The following is a 19,321-nucleotide window of genomic DNA, read 5'->3' as shown; positions in this document are numbered from 1 at the left end:
AGTAACTTGTTGTTAATACAATTTTATCCTTACAATACAGAACTATACTGTTGTAGATTGACAGGGCTGTCATTTTTTGAAGAATCGTTGATGACAGCGAATAGAGCTCCGTTTCCTTCTGAAGTATTATCACATAGTAACCCATGAAATCGAAACGTTCTTCATTTAAATTAGCGTTGAAATCTGACAGCGACTGTCGCGAGTCCAGTAGAATAACATTGAACTTTCGCTTCAATTGCAACTCTCGGACACCTTTCAACGTATCGATTACGACCGGAAGTGGCTGACGTATTTCCTGAAGTACTTTCTCCACTGGATAACTCCATTGGGTGTGGAAAAATATGGAAAAATAAACAACGTGCACGTCGCTGATAAAATTATCCTGAATAATTTTCGCAGTTGCTTGCATCAGCAGATCGGACCGCACCTGTTCAGGACTGAAAAACGCCGACGATTTTCCGACCACAACGTTCACAATTAGTACGAAAGCGACGAACATTTCCTAGCAAACTGAACGCCTACAAATGGGGCGAATTTAAAAGGTGTCGAACTAATTGTCGCATGGCGACGCGTACTAATAGACGGTTATTAATTTAGTCACGCTAGACAATGTTATCCATTACCGAGGAAGGGGTGAAATAAATTTGAATCAACGGGGATTTTTTTCGCACTTGGTAAACTCGCATCTTCAAAAATGTTGCTAGCAGCGCTGCTGTTGATCCACGCCGCTTCGTCAGTAGTTAGCTTCAAGAACCTCGAACCAATCGACGATCACGAAACCCCAGTCGAAGTGCTCTGGCAGGCCACTGCAGCCGTCACCAGCAGCAGAGACTTTAGCGATCAAGCCTACACCGTATTCGTTTCGTGGGAAGCTGCGGATGGTCGGTCAACCGGGCTGCTACAGGATCTGATCGATCACGCGTTGAGTTCATTTGCCCGCAACCGTTTGTCGGTACAAATTGTAAACCGAATCACCGTTCCCTTGCGTAGACCTCGGATATTTAACTTGTTCTTTGTCGATGGTATGCCGGCCTTCGAGGAGATCTACAGCACGATGTGTTCGAAGCTGTTCAACTTCGCCGGCCGGTATCTGATTGTTCTACTCTCTCTGGAAGCCGTTGATGAGCGTGACGAGAAGATCGTACTTGGAATTCTGCAGCGGATGTGGCAACGCTACGTGGTCAATGTTAACGTACTATTCGCTAGCATCAGGACTCCAAATCGGGCCGACATGTTCACATACTTTCCGTTCAACTCTCGGTTCTGTGAAAAAGTACAGCCCATTGTCTGGAACACCTTCGTCGATGGGAAATTCCGTCAATCGCACGGGCACTATCCAGCGAAGCTGGACGACATCCATCGATGTCCGCTGAAAGTTGCCGTGTATACATACTCGGCTTTCATGCAGGTTCACATTAGCTCTCAGGGAGAAATCTCCTCCCTAACCGGAGTCGACTCCCTCCTCCTCAACTATCTATCGACTACACTGAACTTCACCATCATTCCGCGGGAAGTCCCGCACGGACTACGCTTCGGTTTGATCTACGAAAATGGAACGTCAACCGGAGCGATGTCTATGGTCATGCAGGAAGAAACTAACTTCACCCTGGGATACTTCGGCTACAACTACCTCCGCCACAAGTACATGTCTCTAACCCAAAACTACTACTACTCGAAACTGCTGGTCATAGTGTCCCCGGGAGAATCCTACACCGCATTCGAGAAGCTACTGCTTCCCTACAGCAACTCACTGTGGCTAGCATTTACCGGACTGCTCGCTGCCAGCTTCCTTACCATCCTCATCATCGCTCGGATGCCCCGCCAAGTGCAAAACTTCGTATTCGGCCGGCTCGTCCGTACTCCATCGCTCAACCTAATCAACTCACTGTTGGGTGGATCCCTACTAAAGCTCCCGGGGCGGAACTTCGCCCGATTCTTCCTAACCCTGTGGATACTCTACGCCCTGATACTACGCACTGTCTACCAGCAAGCTCTCTTCTACATTCTTCAGCAATCACCAAACCGCTCGACCCCGAGTACCCTCCGACAGCTGGTGGACAACGATTACCCCCTGTACTTGATCCCGACGGAAGTTTACGTGTTCGATCACATGCCGGAGATGAAACCCCTCGTCCAAACCATTCCAGCCGAGCGAATCCATCACTTCGATGACGCCATCCGGAATGGGCACCTCCGCGGGGCTCGCATTTCCAACTACGAGAAGATCCTCTACGACAACGCACGGCTAACCGAGGGACGCAAGTTTCACATCATGAAGCAGCGGTTGTACAATTATGCGCTTTGCGTTGGTCTGCGGTTGAACTCCTGCCTTACGAAGCCGTTCGACGATAAGATACTGAAGTTGAACGCTAATGGACTGGTGCAGGCTTGGGTTAATCATTACGTGGATGAGAAGTACGCTGCCGTGATGGAGACGGATGATGAGCAGCTAAGGAAGCTAACCCTGGAACAGCTGGGAGGAGCTTTTCAGTCGTTGATTTTTGCACTGGGTGGATGTTTTGTCGCGTTTCTGGGTGAGGTCGTGCGGGGACGTTTCGATAGGAAGTAGAAGTTGTAATGGGATAGTGGAAGGTAGTCAACTAGCGTTAAATGTCGCAGTAATCGATGTGATTATTGTGTTGTGTTCAAAAGAAAAGGTAATAAAACAAAAATAGAAGTTTTCTGACGAACCATAGCACCAATTTATGCCATTTTCTTAAACCAATGCAAGGAAAATTCGAATGGTTTTGACATTTGGAGCATTTTTGGGCTTTATGATACGGTTTGACGCATATTGACAGTCTTTGACACTTGTTGACATTTTTGACACAATTGATTCTGTATGAAAGTTATCGTTTTGACACCTCTTAGACTCCTTTGACGTTTTTGAACATATATGGTATATTAATTTTGTTTATATTTACATGGTTTTTAGTTTTTTTTTCGATTTCTTGGCAGAAGTTTTTTGAATAAATTTGTTCTTATTTTGGAATTTTTACGACCCGTTGATTAACGGACCGGCGCAAACTGCTTTACTTCCTCATGCGATGGAAGGCGTGATCCAAGAGCTTCTTCGCCTCAGAAAATCTCCCGGTATCGGCTAGGAATAAATCTAGACCAGTTGGGTTGATTGTGACTGGATCACGCCATCCCACAATCATCGACATTTATGTCGGCGTTGGGATTCGAACCCAGGCCACGAGCGTGGTTGGCGGAGATGTTACCAACTACGTTAGGCCCTCCACCCATTTTTAGAACTTTTTTATTCAATCTCAACCTAATTGTGTTTTTAGCGGTTCTAAATTCATCTTTATGTTACTTTGTTTCTAGCTTATATGCTGAAGCGACATTTTTTGCACTAAATGTCATCATTTTTGAGTGCAAAATCTCGGATCTTTTCAGAGCTTTATTGGTGTATGGTGAAATCCATTTATTTATAAGCTTTTTCCACATTTTTTTATAAATTCTGACTTTATTCTTAATCTTTTTCGACATTCTGTGCTTTAGTAGACATTCCTTATTTTAACGTACAACTACGTCTTTTGAAAAGGTCTATATGGGAGTGAATTGAAAATCTTAAATTAGAACCAAGGACGATATCATGTTCAATTTCAAATACTTTTACTCAATTAGTTCTCAACGATTTTCCTTCTTTTTTGGAGTAATCGATTGTAACAGAATACTATACTTAATCAACTGGGAGTGCCCTCTTTGAGCTATATAATAGTCTGCTTCGGTTCAAACAAATCACTTCACTAGCGGATGGTGCGGCGGACGGTCACATCTTAGCAGTAATTTTCCGATCTACGTATCCGGTTTTAGATGAAGCATAAAACTGTCCTTCTCAGGACACCCAAAGAATGCATTGAAAGAGTTGTCGTTATTATCTCTTAAGAAGCTTGGAGAGTTCATTTTACTCGCGGACGGTGTGACGGACGGTAATGTTTGACCTTGTTCAAACCATTTTTACTATTTCATGAGTTTTGACCTCGTTCACTATTCATAACATTTTTACAAATTGTGGATTGAATTAGAAGACAATTTTCAGTGGTGGGCACCGCTAACCGAAAATTTAGCGACGCTAATCGCTAAGTCGCTAACCGGAAAATTTAGCTCGATAATCGCTGAACGCTAAACGCTAAACCCATATTAGCGGAACTTTCGCTAATCGCTAATCGCTAACTTTTTTAAAATGTAAATAGTCTTATCACTATATTTATTGCTCATGTTTTGTAAGATTTGGACCACTTTGATCTGTTTTGGTTAAACAAACGAAAACAATTACTTTTTAAAGCTATTTACAGTAAGAGGTTCACGAAACGGTATTCATATTTGATTTTGTAAAAACAAGAATAACAAAAGTTATTTAGCTTGTATTGAAAATAGATACTCTTAGGAATGTTTTCATGAAAATTCAATTATTATCTGAATCGAAAAAGTAGAACCAAAGTTCTCATAATTTCAAGCGCATTGCAATTTACCAAAGTTCTTGGTGTGCCAAAAATTCAATCTAGACCCGATCAGAAGAGCATAACAAGAAAATTACAAAATTCTATCAACACGAGATACAAATAACATAATTTGATACGATTTTGTATTTTCCCATATGTTTTTGATATCAAAATATAATCTGAATGAGTTTTAAAAACAAATCCTGAAACAAAGTTGTTTTGAGACAAATCTCACATTTTTTTCGTCTCTATCAAAACCTGTAGTTTATAACAATGGTTGTTATTATACTGTTCCATATGCTATCTCATTTTGTTAGAAAGCTGATACGTTAGTAACAAAACTTGATATGGGTTTGATATTAGTAGAATATTTATTGTTATAATTTCTGTTATTTTAACACCTAACGGGATCTAATTTGAAACACAACCTGAAAGGTTTTTTGTATAACAAACTAACAGCTTCTGTTACATTTTTGTTTAGTTTTTCTGATCGGGGACCTTGTGCTTGTTCTTCAAAATGCTCCTGTGGCTTGTACGATAACTGGAACTCCATTCTAGCGTAAAAAAACTGACAAAAGTAACTTTCGCAGTAAAGTATGTTCATCTTTTGGAGCAATTTACGTACGCCATCAGCAATCCACAGTTTTTCTATATATTTCTATTGTCGCTTCTCCACAAAATTTAGCGAATAAGCGATTAGCGTTTCGAAGGCCAAAATTTTAGCGACGCTAACAGTTTCGCTAACCAGCTCAAAAATTAGCGAAATCGCTAAATCGCTAACTGAATTTTAGCGTCGCTAGTTAGCGAATTAGCGAATTAGCGGAATGGTGCCCACCACTGACAATTTTACCTGTTCTTCATGGTTTCTTTAAAACAATTTATTGCATACATGAGGCCTTTTCTGCCTCAAGACAGAATTTAAACGATTCTAAGATATATTTGAAAACATTCGGAATCATTTCTGCCCTTGAAAGATGTTTTCAACGATTCTTGACAATATCGTTAGGATAATTTTTTTACAATTTCTATTGTTTTGCAGTGATTTAGAGCATAATTTTCTTTTTTGTTTTTTCTTGACGATTTCAAATCAATTTTGAGATTAAATTTTTGTTGTTTTTTCCAGAATTGGCTTAAGCAAATTAAGCTTTTTTTGTTTTATGTTGGCGTTTTATGTCATTTAAGATTTCTAGTCATTCATACCTCTATTTTTTTTTTTCAAAATAGGGACACGAAAATAACTGCCCCGGTCCCCCAGCATTGAAATCCGACCCTGAGCCTATAGTGTTTTATTCAAAACCCTTTCCTGTATTGGTCGTTAGAGGCATGTTTTCCTAGCGATTTGAACCTGATTTCTTTTTTCTCAATCTTTTCTAAGCCTCAGAAGCGTTTCATTTTATTATTTTACCGTCTCTTTTACCATCTTTTTGGGAAAGTTTTTCGACGATTATGAGCATAACTTGTTATCTAACTATTTTAAAACGATATGAATTTCTGATAACTGTTTATTGACTTTCAGAAATGAATGCAAGCTAAATTCAGAAATATTTTAAAGGATTTTAATTTTAGTGATTGTTTTGGAATATATTTCCAAAGTATTTTGAGACAGTATTTTAAAGCGCTTTTTTTTAAATAAAAGCACAACACCCCAATCTCAGCGCTTGCACGAAAATCGGTCATCATTTAGTAAATATAGTTTCCTCCAACTTTTTTGTCGAATGCTACGTGCATTAAACCCGTTTATACGTCAGACAAAGGTGCAATTTGTGCAACCCATATTCATTCCAGTAATTGCTGCCGGAAGCCACAATAAAACGCATCATTGTTCGTCAATTAACCCGGGCAGTGTCACACAGTACCAGTCAGTTTTTAAAGTCAACGTCTATCAATTAGAAATAGGAACGTATAAAACCAAACGCATTAGTTTACGAGGTGACAGATTGTCATCCATCATGCAATCAAGGTTGTGCCTGCTTGGATTGTTAGTAGCAGTAGCAGCAGCGCCCGTCTCGGGAACGATAATCGTTCCCAAACTGACAGCAAATCAAGATTCGCTGGTAAAGCACGTAATCAATATTCTACTGAAAGCTTTCCGAGATCCATTCGAGGCGACGTTAATAAGGCAAAAAGCTTCGTCGCCTGATGGCGGACTGCTGCACGCAAGTATAATCAGCAAGGTTGTCGAGCAACTTCGGGGACTCATCGTTATGCAGTTCACTAATCCGGTAGATGGAACATTCCGAAGACCAAACAATAGAATTGGCTTTTTGGTGGATAGTTACGAAGCTTATGAGTTACTGTTTCGGGAATTCACGGCCCAACAGAACGGAGCATCCGGTAAAATTCTGATAGTCCATAGTGGCCGACTTAACGAATCTATTGCACGATTGATTTTTGACGATTTGTGGAGACAACATATTATCAACGCAGTGCTGCTTGGGAACACAGAGCTCGGAGTTCAACTATGGTCTTATGTTCCATATGTGAAGGGTAGTTGTGGTTTAGTAAACTTAATTCGACTAGAGGCTTCCGATCCGGCGGATACACTATATCCGGACAAAACCAAATCTTTCCACGGATTCCCATTCAAGGTGGGTTCATTCGAAACTCGACCTTTCACCATTATGCAGTTCTCGGAAAATGGTACTAGAGAAGTGAGTGGTTTTGAGGGTGATCTGCTGGATGTGCTGAGTAAGAGGCTGAGCTTTGAAGTCACGATCGTGGAACCTGGGAACGGGGAACAGTGGGGTTACGCGTTGAAGGAAAACAGTACCGGGTTGATGGGAATGATTCAAAGGGAGGAGGTGGACTTTGGAATATCCTGTTTGGGGATATCCGTAGCCAGAATTAAGATTCTCAAAGCTGGAATCGCTCACTACACCACGGCTTTGGTTCTAGCTGTTCCGAAAGGTCGCCGGTATTCATCGTTGGAAAAATTAATTCTTCCGTTTAAGAAAAAAGTTTGGTATTTTTTAGCAATTTTCGTTCTAGGAGCAATCGTTGTTATTTGCTTAGTAGAATACAAAAACGATGATGTGCGGAATTTCGTCTACGGAAGAAACATACGCTCTCCATATCTGAACTTACTCCAAGTGTTGTTCGGTATTACAATTCATTTAACCCCGTCACGGAACTTCGCTCGAACGCTTCTCTTTCTGTGGATGATTCACTCGATGGTGCTCCGCACCTGCTATCAGGGATCGATGTATCGATTCCTCCAGAGAAAGTCAACATTACCGCCGTCACAGACTTTGAATGAAATCGACCAAACTGGTGCACTGTACTACGTAGTGGAATCCGGTGAACGCTACTACGAGGCCTTCCCACATCGTTATCAAAGGTATTAAATTACGTGGCAACCATCGTTAGCTGAGCATAATTTTACACTTTCTTATTCCAGAGTTCGCCATCTACCGCAGGAGCATAACAACATCATTCGTCGCCTGAAATGGATGATGAGTCATCCGAGGTCCCCGGATGTGGTCCAGGGTGCCCTGGATCACATAGCCTACCACAACCGGCTGTACCGGAAAAGGGGTGGCTTTCAGCTGATATGTCCCGAGTTCATCTCTACCTTCACGGTCGCCATCTTCTATCCGAAGAGGTCAATACTAATGGAACAATTCGATAACAAGATCCAGCATATTCAAGCTTCCGGATTAATGAGCTTCTGGGTTACCCGGTACGGAGATTATGACTTCCGAAGGCCCAAGAAAACCCCGAGACCGAAACGTTTGAACAATAGATATCTTGTCTTTGCGTACCAAATGGGCGCAATCCTGCTGATCGCTAGTGGAGTTGTGTTTTGACTGGAACTAGCTTCCAGCAGGGTTAGAGCTCTTAGGTCAGTGCTGGATAGATTTAATCATGCAAATAAAAGGAGCTAAAGTTTTTGGTATCATTTTTACAGTTCAAGATCTTTCCAAGTTGTTGATTTTCATTGACGGTTCTAATTATTCACTGTCAAGTTTCCAGTTTGAATAATGAATGTTTTAATCTCAATTTGAGAGTCTTGGTTTATGAGTATCGTAGGCCTCTCAATTTATTCTTTAAAAAGCTAATAACAGATATTTTCAGCTGTTTACTACTTATTTATATAATTTTTCCTCGTTTAATTGTGGATTTACGGTTCCACTTTCGTCAAGAGAACAACATCTTTTAAAACCTTGAAATGTTAATACTGTGTTGGCGTTTCACGCCGTTGGGTTCGCGGGTATCGGCTCTGTTATTGTCAGGTTTTTCCAATAATTGTCCGGAGGTTAATAAAGTCATAAAAACTTTTTTTTGCAAGAAGATGCTCTGCATTATGAAGAATCATCAAGCAAGAAATCAACGCTCTAGGACATCATTTACCCCCCGGACGATAATAGTAACACCTGATGATAATAGAGCCGATACCCTATACATTTTGACTCGATATTTTCTTTTTTCTATTGCTCATCCAGCTGTTAGGATTCAAAATTATTGATTTATTGTTAAAGGCTTCATTTTTCTTAATGACCTAAAGATGAAGAGTTTTTGAGTTACAAGATTTAAAATTTTCAATTGAAGATTTGTAATTCAAAATTTAATAGCTGCCATTTGAAAAATTTGGAATTAGACATTATTGATCTTAGGGTTAAAGCTAAATTTTTAAATTATAAAGAATACAGTTCCATGACTTGGAATTGAAATCAATGCTAATGGTCTGAGGTTAACAAAATTTCGCTGTGATCAGAGGAATGGCTTTCTATAGCGCCTATTTTCCGCCTTTGCCTGCTCAATGATCAATCATGTTTTGATTGATGGTCCACACTTTTCGGACATTACGGATGTTACGTTTTCTCGGGGACTCTGACAATGGAGGTGAATGACAACAAAAAAAAGCGATCAGCAATCTGAAAACAGCAAGGTTGCCGGGAAGGACGGGATCCCGGCCAAGCTTCTGGAGCAGCAACTACGCAATGCGATCCACCACTAGTTGAAAAGCCTTTCCACAAGGAAGGCCAAAATACTTTCTCGCACACTGTTCTTGAGATTAAGAACGTTGGCGAAACTTTTTATGATCCTAGATAAGTTACGGGAACACAACTTACGGATTAACCATCCGTTTGTGGGTTCAAGGAGGCGTACGATTCAGACAAGCGAAATGAGCTAAAGCAGATAATTCCAGAACAACTAGTTGAGCTGATTCGAATGACGCTGGAGGGATCAACATCATGCGTACGAATAGCGGACGATACATCAGTCGCGGGGGAGGGACAGCATACGTACAAAGTGCAAAAGGCTCAAAATCGTGACGAACGGTAAGAAAATCATGGGCCTGGAATCTGTACACCCAGACGCTGACGAAGCCTTATTGTCTCATCTTTCAACTTGAAGGGCTGCTGCTCTTCACTGTCCAGCACATGTTTGATATTTCGGCGGAAGGAAGGAAGCAGAGATTTTCAAAGTTTGTCAAGAAATACCTAATTTGGTAAGCGATCTGCTCATGTGGCAAACGGAGTGCGCCGTTCGTTACTACTGGAACTGTAAATGGGAAGATCTACCTCAACGAGTGTCTACAGAAGCATCTGCTTCCTCTGTTGAAGCAACATGAGAGACCTACGATCCTCTGGCTGGATCTAGCTTCGTGCCACTATTCAAATTTTGTCCTGAAGTGGTACAATACCAACTGGGTCACTTTCGCTCCCCAACGCACCGGAGCCAAGGTCTATCGAAAAATACTGGACTACGATAGGCACAACGAAAGCATCCCAAAAAGGTAATGCAATTTGATGTGGGACACCTATTAGTTAAGAGCTGGGCATGTAACCAGAATACCTGACGTAAGAGCCGCCAAAACTATTCTCAGCAAAGAATCATCAGGAAGAGGTCGTAGACCCCGGGGTACGTACCGCACCCGGTGATTGTGCGCTGTTGAGACAGACGCACGAGCTACTGGCTTTCGTGGATTTTCAACTTACGAATCTATCGATTCGTACGATTTCAGAAAGTTGGAATATGGAATTTGAGACTAAAACTCTGGGATATGGGACTTGGGAATATCAGATGAGAGTTTTGAAGATATTTTGGTTTTGGGAGCTTGCACTTGGTGATATAAATACTGGGATCAAAGATTATAAGAATTATAACATTCGAAGGTGTTGTTAGAGTGTCTTGATCCCCACTGTTGGGGTAGCACAGAGATGCGATCAGCATCATATACAAATTTAAATTCAACAACTAATTGTCCTTTTGAGGACAAACATATAAATGATTAAAGAATTATTATTTTTTTGTTTCACATTAGAATTGACAGTAAAATGTTATTTTGATCTGCATAAACCCTCTTAAACTTGTTTGCGTCGCATAGTGTTTGCATTCTTGTTCAGTGATGTCGTATTTATATATGCGAATTGAAATGTGGTAGCACTTAAACTTCTCATTATCAAAAAATATTCGATAAGAGCAGTAACTCTTTTTGCATTCTCGTGTTTGTCAGCAACACGCAACAGCGTAATCGAATGTTATCTTCTGCTATCTATTTCCATCCAACGGGATCCGAAAGAAGAAAAACACTTGTCGCTCCAAGCCGCAACACGATACGACTTATATTGTTGCTTGTGTGAGAGCTCAACAATCCGTCCTTTTCCGCTAGTTGCCAACATGAAATGAGATTCATAGCATCTTGCGTTGAACGAAACTGGGAGAAGACAAAATCTTGTTACAAACCAGGCGTGGCCTCTCATAACATCAACATGGACTATATTGGGGCCCGCTTTTGTTCGAACAAATCATTTTATTTTCAGGTGGTGCGTACGTTGGATATAATTCAACAGGAGCGAATGGCAACAGCTGTCTATTGGAATAGCACAAAGGTGCCATCAGCATCCTATCCGATTATAAATTGAACAACAAACTGTTCTTTGTAGGACAATCAAACGAATGAATTGAAGATAAAACATTTTTCCCTACTGGTTTTGCACTAGTATTGCAGCTAGCACCTACTGTTGAAATTTGTTAAGTAGTTCTACGTTAACCTTATGATCGAGGCTTTGCACACAACACTTGTGATTTTTTTCTTCAATTAACACTAGTGTTGTTATCACTCATATACAGCATACAATACCTTAAGTGAGGTTCTCGTAGCTGCCGATATCACACACTGGAGCATTCTTCATTCAAGCTATTTCTCGTTCTTTCTCGCTGTCTTCCTTGCTCGCATTCGCTCCCGAGATCATATGCACACACGCGCGCCTACTCTTTTCCTCGCGTGTAATCCTCTTCTTACCAAAGCAGTCCGATACCCTACACGTTCCAGTATGCGATACTTAACAGATTCTTCCCCCACGTTCGGCTGTCGGTGCACGAAGCAAAACCGGGTAGATGAAGAAAGCATTTTCGTTTCGAGCACAGTTTCCCAAGCACTCCTCCTAGTCGAGTACTTCTACTCGCTAGCATAAACTCGCGTACTCTTTTACAGTCGCTGAGTAGCAATACAAAAGAGTTTTTGCGTGTCGGTGCGTGCTTGCTGCTACTCAGGGGAGACTTGAGAAGCGTTACATATGTCTCGTTCTGAAGCAGAACGGAGAAGAATGGTTTTGCTTCCCGCTCGCTTTGGAACGCTGAATAACAACAGATATCGATGTTTCGTATATTTCTACGAATGAAAAAATGTATCTCTTATGATTGAGCTCAAATTTTGCGTTGAAACTTTTGTTTGAGAAGAAGACACTTTTAAGCCCTACCGTTAAACAAAAATGACTTTAGATTGGGGTTTGAATTATGGAATCTGAACATTTGCGATAAAGGGATTTACTCCATTATTTTGAAATTTATCCAAATATTATAATATTTTGTATTTTTCTTCACTCTATCTATCTCCCCGTTCTCTATCGCTCATTTTATCTCAATTTTTGTGCTCTTTTTCTTTCGCTTTTGAAGTTGCCTACTTTGAGCTTTATGCCAATTTACCTTTTGAGCAGTTCAGTTAGAACTGTACAATGTGTTTGTGCAAGGCTCCTTATTTTGACGCTATTTCACACAGAACTGAACAAGCGCAAACAAAACAAAAAAAAAATACTGGCATAAAAAGGAGAGAGAGAGAGCTTACATATACATACTTCAATTTTTCTCTGAGGGTGTTTGTAGTTGAGTAAGAGAGCCTCAAGAAAAATCCAAAATTTTAGTTGTCACCCATTAAGATGAGTCTTTGGGGAACTTCTCGGATTTATCTATAGGTAATTATAATCAACGACTAATTAGGTTGATTTTCAGTTTATTACAAAAAGAGAAATGTACATAGAGTGTGAGGTATGGTTTCAAATTCGTATGTTCAAGTGAGTGACCGGTTGTGTTATCGGGTTATCGTGTGCAGAGAGCGGTCGCGTTAAGCGTGTGTATTATTCTAGTCGTCACAAGCCTGTCACTATTGATACTCTGACCCAGTATTAGAAAATCGAGAAATTTTCCCATTTTTCAAAAATACAAGGGTCGTGATGTGATACTTGCTAACGCTACAATGTCCTACTTCTGTTTTGTCTGTAGAGGCTCTTTTTGACTCCCTTTAATAGCATAGAATCCAACGTTATCCATTGTTATCACGACGCAAAAATTCTCTTTAACGTTTGCAAACAACCAGCGCTTCCAGTCATCGATGCTTTCGCTCACTTTTTTCTGCTCCCACCGCGAAAAGGCCGAAACTTCGAAGTTCACTAGAGATTTTTGAACGGATTTGTGGTTCGATTCTATTCAATTGTGCAACTAATTCTTCAATTCAACAAAATGAAACATTGTCACCTAAATTTAGAATTGAATGGATTTTCAATTCAGTATTCAAGACACGATATATGAGAATCAGAGTTTATAAGTGGTGAATTACTAGTTGTGAAACAGAATATTTTCGCTTAAAATTAAGATGATTCATGATCTGAAATTTGAAAATTGGTTTTGGTCGAACCAAATTTCTATTTTCAACAACGGCTTCTACCCCTCAACATTTTGAACAATTCATTATGCAGTTCATTAAGCAGACAATGTGTGCAACAGGAGAAGCGAAAAAGAAGCGAACTGGAAATCTGATACAGATTTGGAAAAATATATCGCATCCCGTCGTTTTCCACATCGGTTTAATGACCCAAGAAGGTGGTCAAATTTACATTTATATATTTTGCGAAAATATGAAAGTTACTTTTCCATTTTAAAATAAATAAACCGAACATCGATTCAATTTCTAACCTACAACTGAAAAGTAATACGCCTCGGCGCGACTCGTCTCCTCTTTCGCAGCAACCGTCGCTTCCACCAACCGGTAACGCTTTCCACCGCAAAAACCACTACACTGATCAGCAACCCGCCGGTCCACAGTTCGAAGCTACCCTGAACCTGAAGGAAACGTAACCGTCGAGGTCCTTCTGAAGTGGTACTACTTTTCAAAAACACCGGCTGATGGTACAGAGAAGCCCACTGATCGATCAACCCGGCGGCAGTAAACCGCCCCAGCAGAGCACTAAACGGTTGTAGAACCGGTGCCGAACGTTGCGAATAGATTGCCAACTTCGAAAGGTACACCCGATCTCTGGTGATGCGAAGCATCTGCTGGTGCTTGGTAAGGGCTCGGTTAACGTGGGAGATCATCTCGATCGGTGCTAGCAGAATATAGCGAGTAGTCGGAAGTTGCATTTCAAGGATCTCTTTTTCGTAGAACTGCCTAAGTGTCGTCTGCTGTAGATGGGCGTTCATAGTTGGAAAGGCATCGAACAGATAGCTGTAGTTTCGTGCCATCCGGATTTGGTAGCCAGCGGTAATGTACTCAGGGATAAGCTGAAGAACAGTTCGATTAGGTTGTAAATGCAGGAACTTGAATAACGAACCCATGTACGAGGTGCGAATGATAATACCGTAGAACAACCAGAAGGCCAATAAGGTTCGCGAGAAGTTCCGACCAGGTAGGCGAGTAAGAGCTCCACCCAAAAATACGTTGAAAGTGTTTAATGTTGGAGTGGTTACCAGCCTCCCAAAGACAAAATTTTGTACGGTGGAAGGTTGGAGATTAATAACCATGATCATCACTACAGCTAGTGTCAGAATGGTACAAACGCATGACCAAATGATGTACTTGAAGGGGAGATAGAGCTGCTGCAGGGAGTTGTACGGCTCTCCGGGAGGAACGGCAATAGCCACAAGGGATGTGTAGTAGGGGAAGGTGCTTCCCATGAACCGGTTCCTACTGTAAGTCACCGCCCAATATCCTATGGTGAAGTTCACCAAACGATCCCGTACAAATTGAGCCGCCCCGGTGCATTGTCCCAGCTCTGCCGTTACTCCCCAGTCGGGAGGATCCACCACCAGCACCTCTACGGTGAAATTTAACCGTTGACTCAGTACCCGAACCACAATCCCATCCAAACCATCCGTGTTAACCAATTGCCCTCCAGGTCCATACTGCAGCATCATAAACGGAGGAATGTCGAAGGTCGCCATCTTCAACGGACATCCGAAAAAGTTCTCCAACTTTGCCGGATAGTACTCTTTCGTCGCACTCACGAACCGTCCACCACTGAAAACTTTCCAAAGCCACGGTCGAACTTCCTCGCAGTATCCACTTCCAAACGGAAAGTACGTATAGTAAAAGGCATTCCCCGGGTATTCATCAAACGCCATCAGAACACCAACATTGACAATGTAGTGCGACCACAAATCATCCATGATCGCTTGCACCGTCCGGTAGCTACTGTTGGATGAATCGCTCACCAGGACTAGGAAATTGCCCGTGTAGTCGTACGTTCGAATCTTCATCCCGGAGCTAATCCGCCGGAAGGCTTCGTAGTCATCCACCAGAAACACGTTATGCGCTCGCGATTGATTCAAGACCTGTGCCCGGTAGGTTTCCAGCTGCACGGTAATCCGAGACCCAATCCCGATCAGCAGCTGATCGATCAGATCACGCTGAATGAAGACACTACTCGGATTGGTGGCGCGACGTCGAATGTAAATGTGGTTGCATTTGGTTGCGTAGAACTCGGTGATGACGGCGATTGCTGCGTCCCGCAGCGGGAATTCTGGAGACTCGACGTGGGTTATGAAGTGCCCCGCCGATGGAATCGGTGGTAATAAGGCTAGCAGTAGTAGACTCAGCATGACTGGGACTAGGACAATGTTGTGCTTTGTATTTAGTCTCTCCCGAATATCGCCTGGGATGGATGTTCAACTAAAGTCAGGTTAGGAAAACTAAGCGTGAAGGAAGGAATTAAGCCGGATCACGCAACCCGTTATAAGCTTTCAATGTAATTCCTAGTCCTATTCTAATGGTGAAATAATTGGTGTGTTATATTACTTTCTTAATATATAACATAATATACATATATAATTATACAGTCTATCAATTTCGATTCCTACTTTTCTATTCGAGGGTATTTCATATCTACTGGAACTTAAAATTAAGAGCTCTGATTTATATTTTTCGAATCTCTTATGAGTTTATACAGCAATAAAAGATACCTCGCAACGTACAATAATTCTCTAGAACTCGAGGTAACTTCATTCAATGTAACTGTTTTTTAGACGCGAAAAATCTTTTGTTGCAAATTATTTCATTGTAATTTACCATTTCCCAAGTAAATGAAATAATTGCTGGTCCAAGCAACAATGAAGCTAATGATGGCTGACGGTCGCCATTAGCCTTCCACACTCCGTTTTAAAATCAAAGCCTACCATAATTAGACTGCAGCACATAAAACCAAACCGCATTAATTGATCAGTGACAGATTGTCACTAATCATGCAACCGAGGACGACCCTGCTCGGACTGCTGCTGGCCGTAACAGCACCATCTACGGGATTGATGCATATTCCTAGCCTGGCGGTGATGCCATCCATGCAGGCGAATGTGGTCGCTATTTTATTGACAGCGTTTCGGGAACCGTTCGAACCGACTTTGATACAGCGGAGAGCCTCATCCGGGGCAGGTGAGCAATTGCATGAGGATTTTATCGACGGAATGATCAAACAGTTGAACGGACTCATAGCAGTGCAGTTTGACGACGGTCCAGCAGATGGAACTTTTCTGAGAAGTGTCTTTTTTGTGGACGAATATAAAACTTTTCAGCTGTTGTACCAGGAGCTGTTGTTGAAAGAGTACGAAACATCCGGAAGATTCCTGATTGTGCACAGTGACATTCTGAACGAAACGGTTGTACGATTGGTGTTCGATGATTTGTGGCGACTGCAGATTGCCAATGTCGTTTTAGTTGGAAACACTAATCGCGGAGTACAACTATGGTCTTATGTACCATATCTGGAAGGACGCTGCGGTATGGTAAACTTAGTTCATCTGAATTCACCCTATCAGCTGAATCTATTGTATCCAGATAAAACAAAATCCTTCCATCGATGCAGATTCTATGTCGGGTCATTTGAGACTTGGCCTTTCACCATCATGCGATATTCGGACAACGATACGAGAGGAATGAGCGGCTTTGAAGGCGATCTACTGGATGTTCTGAGTAAAAAGTTGAATTTCGAAACTACCATCGTCGAACCGGACCACGGTGAACAGTGGGGTTACGCGTTGAAGGAAAACAGCACCGGGCTGGTAGGGATGATTCAACGGCAAGAGGTAGATTTTGGAATATCTTGCCTTGGAATATCCACAGCTAGGAATGAAATCCTAAAAGCCGGAATCGCGCACTACACAACAGCGTTGGTTCTGGCAGTTCCCAGAGGCCGTCGTTATACCGCATTCGAGAAGCTGTTTCTACCATTTCAACGAAATGTTTGGTACGCGGTAGTTATTTTTGTCACGGGGGCTATCGTTGTGATTGCGTTAGTCGAATGTAAAAACGATAATGTACAAAATTTCGTGTATGGCAAAGATATACGCACTCCATTTCTAAACCTACTGCAAGTATTCTTAGGAGTAGCAATGCATTCAATCCCATCACGGAACTTTGCACGAACCCTTCTCTTTATGTGGATGTTTCTTAATTTGGTGTTACGGGCCCTCTACCAAGGGGCAATGTATCGCTTCCTTCAGAAGAAATCAACGTTGCCTCCGTTTCAGACGCTAGCAGAAATCGATCAAACTGAAGCTCTGTACTACGTAGTCGAGTCAGCCGAGCGCTACTACGAAGCCGTACCTTCTCGCTTTGTCAGAGTTCGCCACCTGCCTCGGGAGCATAACAACATCATTCGTCGGCTGAAGTGGCTGTTGAGTCATCCGGAGTCCAAAGACGTAGTGATGGGGGCTCTGGATCACATGGCCTACCACAACCGACTGTACCGAAGGCGAGGTGGCTTCCAACCCATCTGTCGCGAGTTCATTTCTACGTACACGGTCGCCATCTACTATCCGAAGAGGTCCATCCTGACACAACAGTTCAACACCCAAATCCAACACATTCAAGCTTCCGGACTAATGAGCTTCTGGGTAACCCAGTACGGAGATTACGAATTCTTCCGACGACCGAAGGAAACCACCGGTCCGAAAAGGCTAAACAATGAGCATCTTTTTGGGGCGTACGAAATTGGCGGAATAATGCTAACTACCACCGGAGTTGTGTTTGGCTTGGAGCTGGCTTCGAAAAAGGTTAGAGTTCTGAAGCTGCTATTAGATAAACTTTGTAACGTTAATAATAAAAAACAATCATGATGAAACAGTAACATGCAAGAAATAAAAAGCAGATCACGGTGCTCCCACGGACCGTTATTATAAAAAAATGCACCAAAGAATCTGAGTACACCATTCGATTCGTTATGACGTCCAGAATGTCTGGTCAAAATTTCAAAATCATCGTACGGTACATTTCTGAGTAATGCCCTTTTGAAGGTTGTAAAGTACAAAAAAGTGATATAAAAAAGACGAAATACTTATTGTACAGCACATTTTTCAACCACAATTTTATGAAATAACTTCCAAAATAGTTTATACACATTCCAAGGGTTATATTTCAAGACATTAACAATTGGTGGGAAGATTTATTTGAAAATCCCATAGTGCACAGTGGTCTAAACCCGAAAAACCGTGGTCGTCCTTGATTTCACTGTGAAAAATTGATTTTATGTACCTAATGTCTTCAGCAAAATTGTTTCATAGAACAAGGCCTTATTTTTGGCGTTTTTAGTTTTTCGATCAATCCAACTAACAGTTATGTAAAAAAAATATTTTTTCTAATTTTCAATATACCAGATTGCTTTCTTCAGCGAAGTTGTGGAAAATTTTAAAAGAAAAACAATTGCTGAATGCTGCGATGCCCTATCTGCACGTTGGACACGTCAAAATAGAGTTTTTTTTGTGGAACACCTCTCCTTAAAATTTGTTTTTTGTATATAATTTTGACTGTAATGGTCAAAACAATGCAAAATGTTCTAAAATTTCATTCATTCAACTAAGATTCTCTCAAGACTTTATAAAATTTATTGGTTTGACAATCATAGAAAAAGTTATAGACAAAAAACTGATTTTAAGGAGGGGTGTTCCACAAAAAACTCTATTTTGTCGTGTCTAACGTACAGATAGGACATCTCAGTATTCAGCAATAGTTTTCTTTTAAAATTTTTTACAACTTTGCTGAAGGAAGTAATCTGGTATATTGAAAATTAGAAAAAATATTTTTTTTATGTAACTGTTAGGTGGATTGATCGAAAAACTAAAAACGCCAAAAATAAGGCCTTGTTTAAATCATCAATTTTTCACAGTCAAATATAGGACGATCACGATTTTTCGATTTTAGACCACTGTGCACTGTGGGATTTTCAAATAAATCTTTCCACCAATTGTTATTGTCTTGAAATATAACCCTTGGAATGTGTAGAAACTATTTTGGAAGTAATTTCATAAAACAGTGGTTGCAAAACAAGCTTTACAATACGTATTTCGACGTTTTTATATCACTTTTTTGTACTTTAAAACCTTCA

General features: G+C 41.2%; 4 protein-coding genes across 4 annotated transcripts; 3 read left to right on the top strand and 1 right to left on the bottom strand.

The window, feature by feature from the left end:
- The first annotated feature begins 344 nt into the window (after nucleotides 1-344).
- On the top strand, nucleotides 345-2,569 carry LOC129716596 (uncharacterized). The gene is made up of 2 exons (XM_055666431.1): nucleotides 345-1,285; nucleotides 1,346-2,569. The coding sequence occupies exons 1-2, from the start codon at nucleotides 695-697 to the stop codon at nucleotides 2,567-2,569; spliced, it is 1,815 nt and encodes a 604-aa protein (XP_055522406.1). The 5' UTR covers nucleotides 345-694.
- A 3,789-nt stretch (nucleotides 2,570-6,358) lies between these two features.
- LOC129728901 (uncharacterized) lies at nucleotides 6,359-8,326 on the top strand. The gene is made up of 2 exons (XM_055687377.1): nucleotides 6,359-7,788; nucleotides 7,849-8,326. Exons 1-2 carry the CDS (start codon nucleotides 6,401-6,403, stop codon nucleotides 8,255-8,257), a joined length of 1,797 nt encoding a protein of 598 aa, XP_055543352.1. The 5' UTR covers nucleotides 6,359-6,400; the 3' UTR covers nucleotides 8,258-8,326.
- Nucleotides 8,327-13,646: 5,320 nt separating this feature from the next.
- Nucleotides 13,647-15,548, bottom strand: LOC129716595 (uncharacterized). Its single transcript, XM_055666430.1, has one exon. It carries the CDS (start codon nucleotides 15,546-15,548, stop codon nucleotides 13,647-13,649), a length of 1,902 nt encoding a protein of 633 aa, XP_055522405.1.
- Nucleotides 15,549-16,187: 639 nt separating this feature from the next.
- Nucleotides 16,188-18,056, top strand: LOC129716594 (uncharacterized). Its single transcript, XM_055666429.1, has one exon. The coding sequence runs from the start codon at nucleotides 16,188-16,190 to the stop codon at nucleotides 18,054-18,056; it is 1,869 nt and encodes a 622-aa protein (XP_055522404.1).
- The last annotated feature ends 1,265 nt before the right edge of the window (nucleotides 18,057-19,321 follow it).

This window comes from Wyeomyia smithii, chromosome 1, assembly GCF_029784165.1.
Source record: "Wyeomyia smithii strain HCP4-BCI-WySm-NY-G18 chromosome 1, ASM2978416v1, whole genome shotgun sequence".
NCBI classification, from domain to species: Eukaryota; Metazoa; Arthropoda; class Insecta; order Diptera; family Culicidae; genus Wyeomyia; species Wyeomyia smithii.
This window is presented reverse-complemented; position numbering and strand designations above follow the sequence as displayed.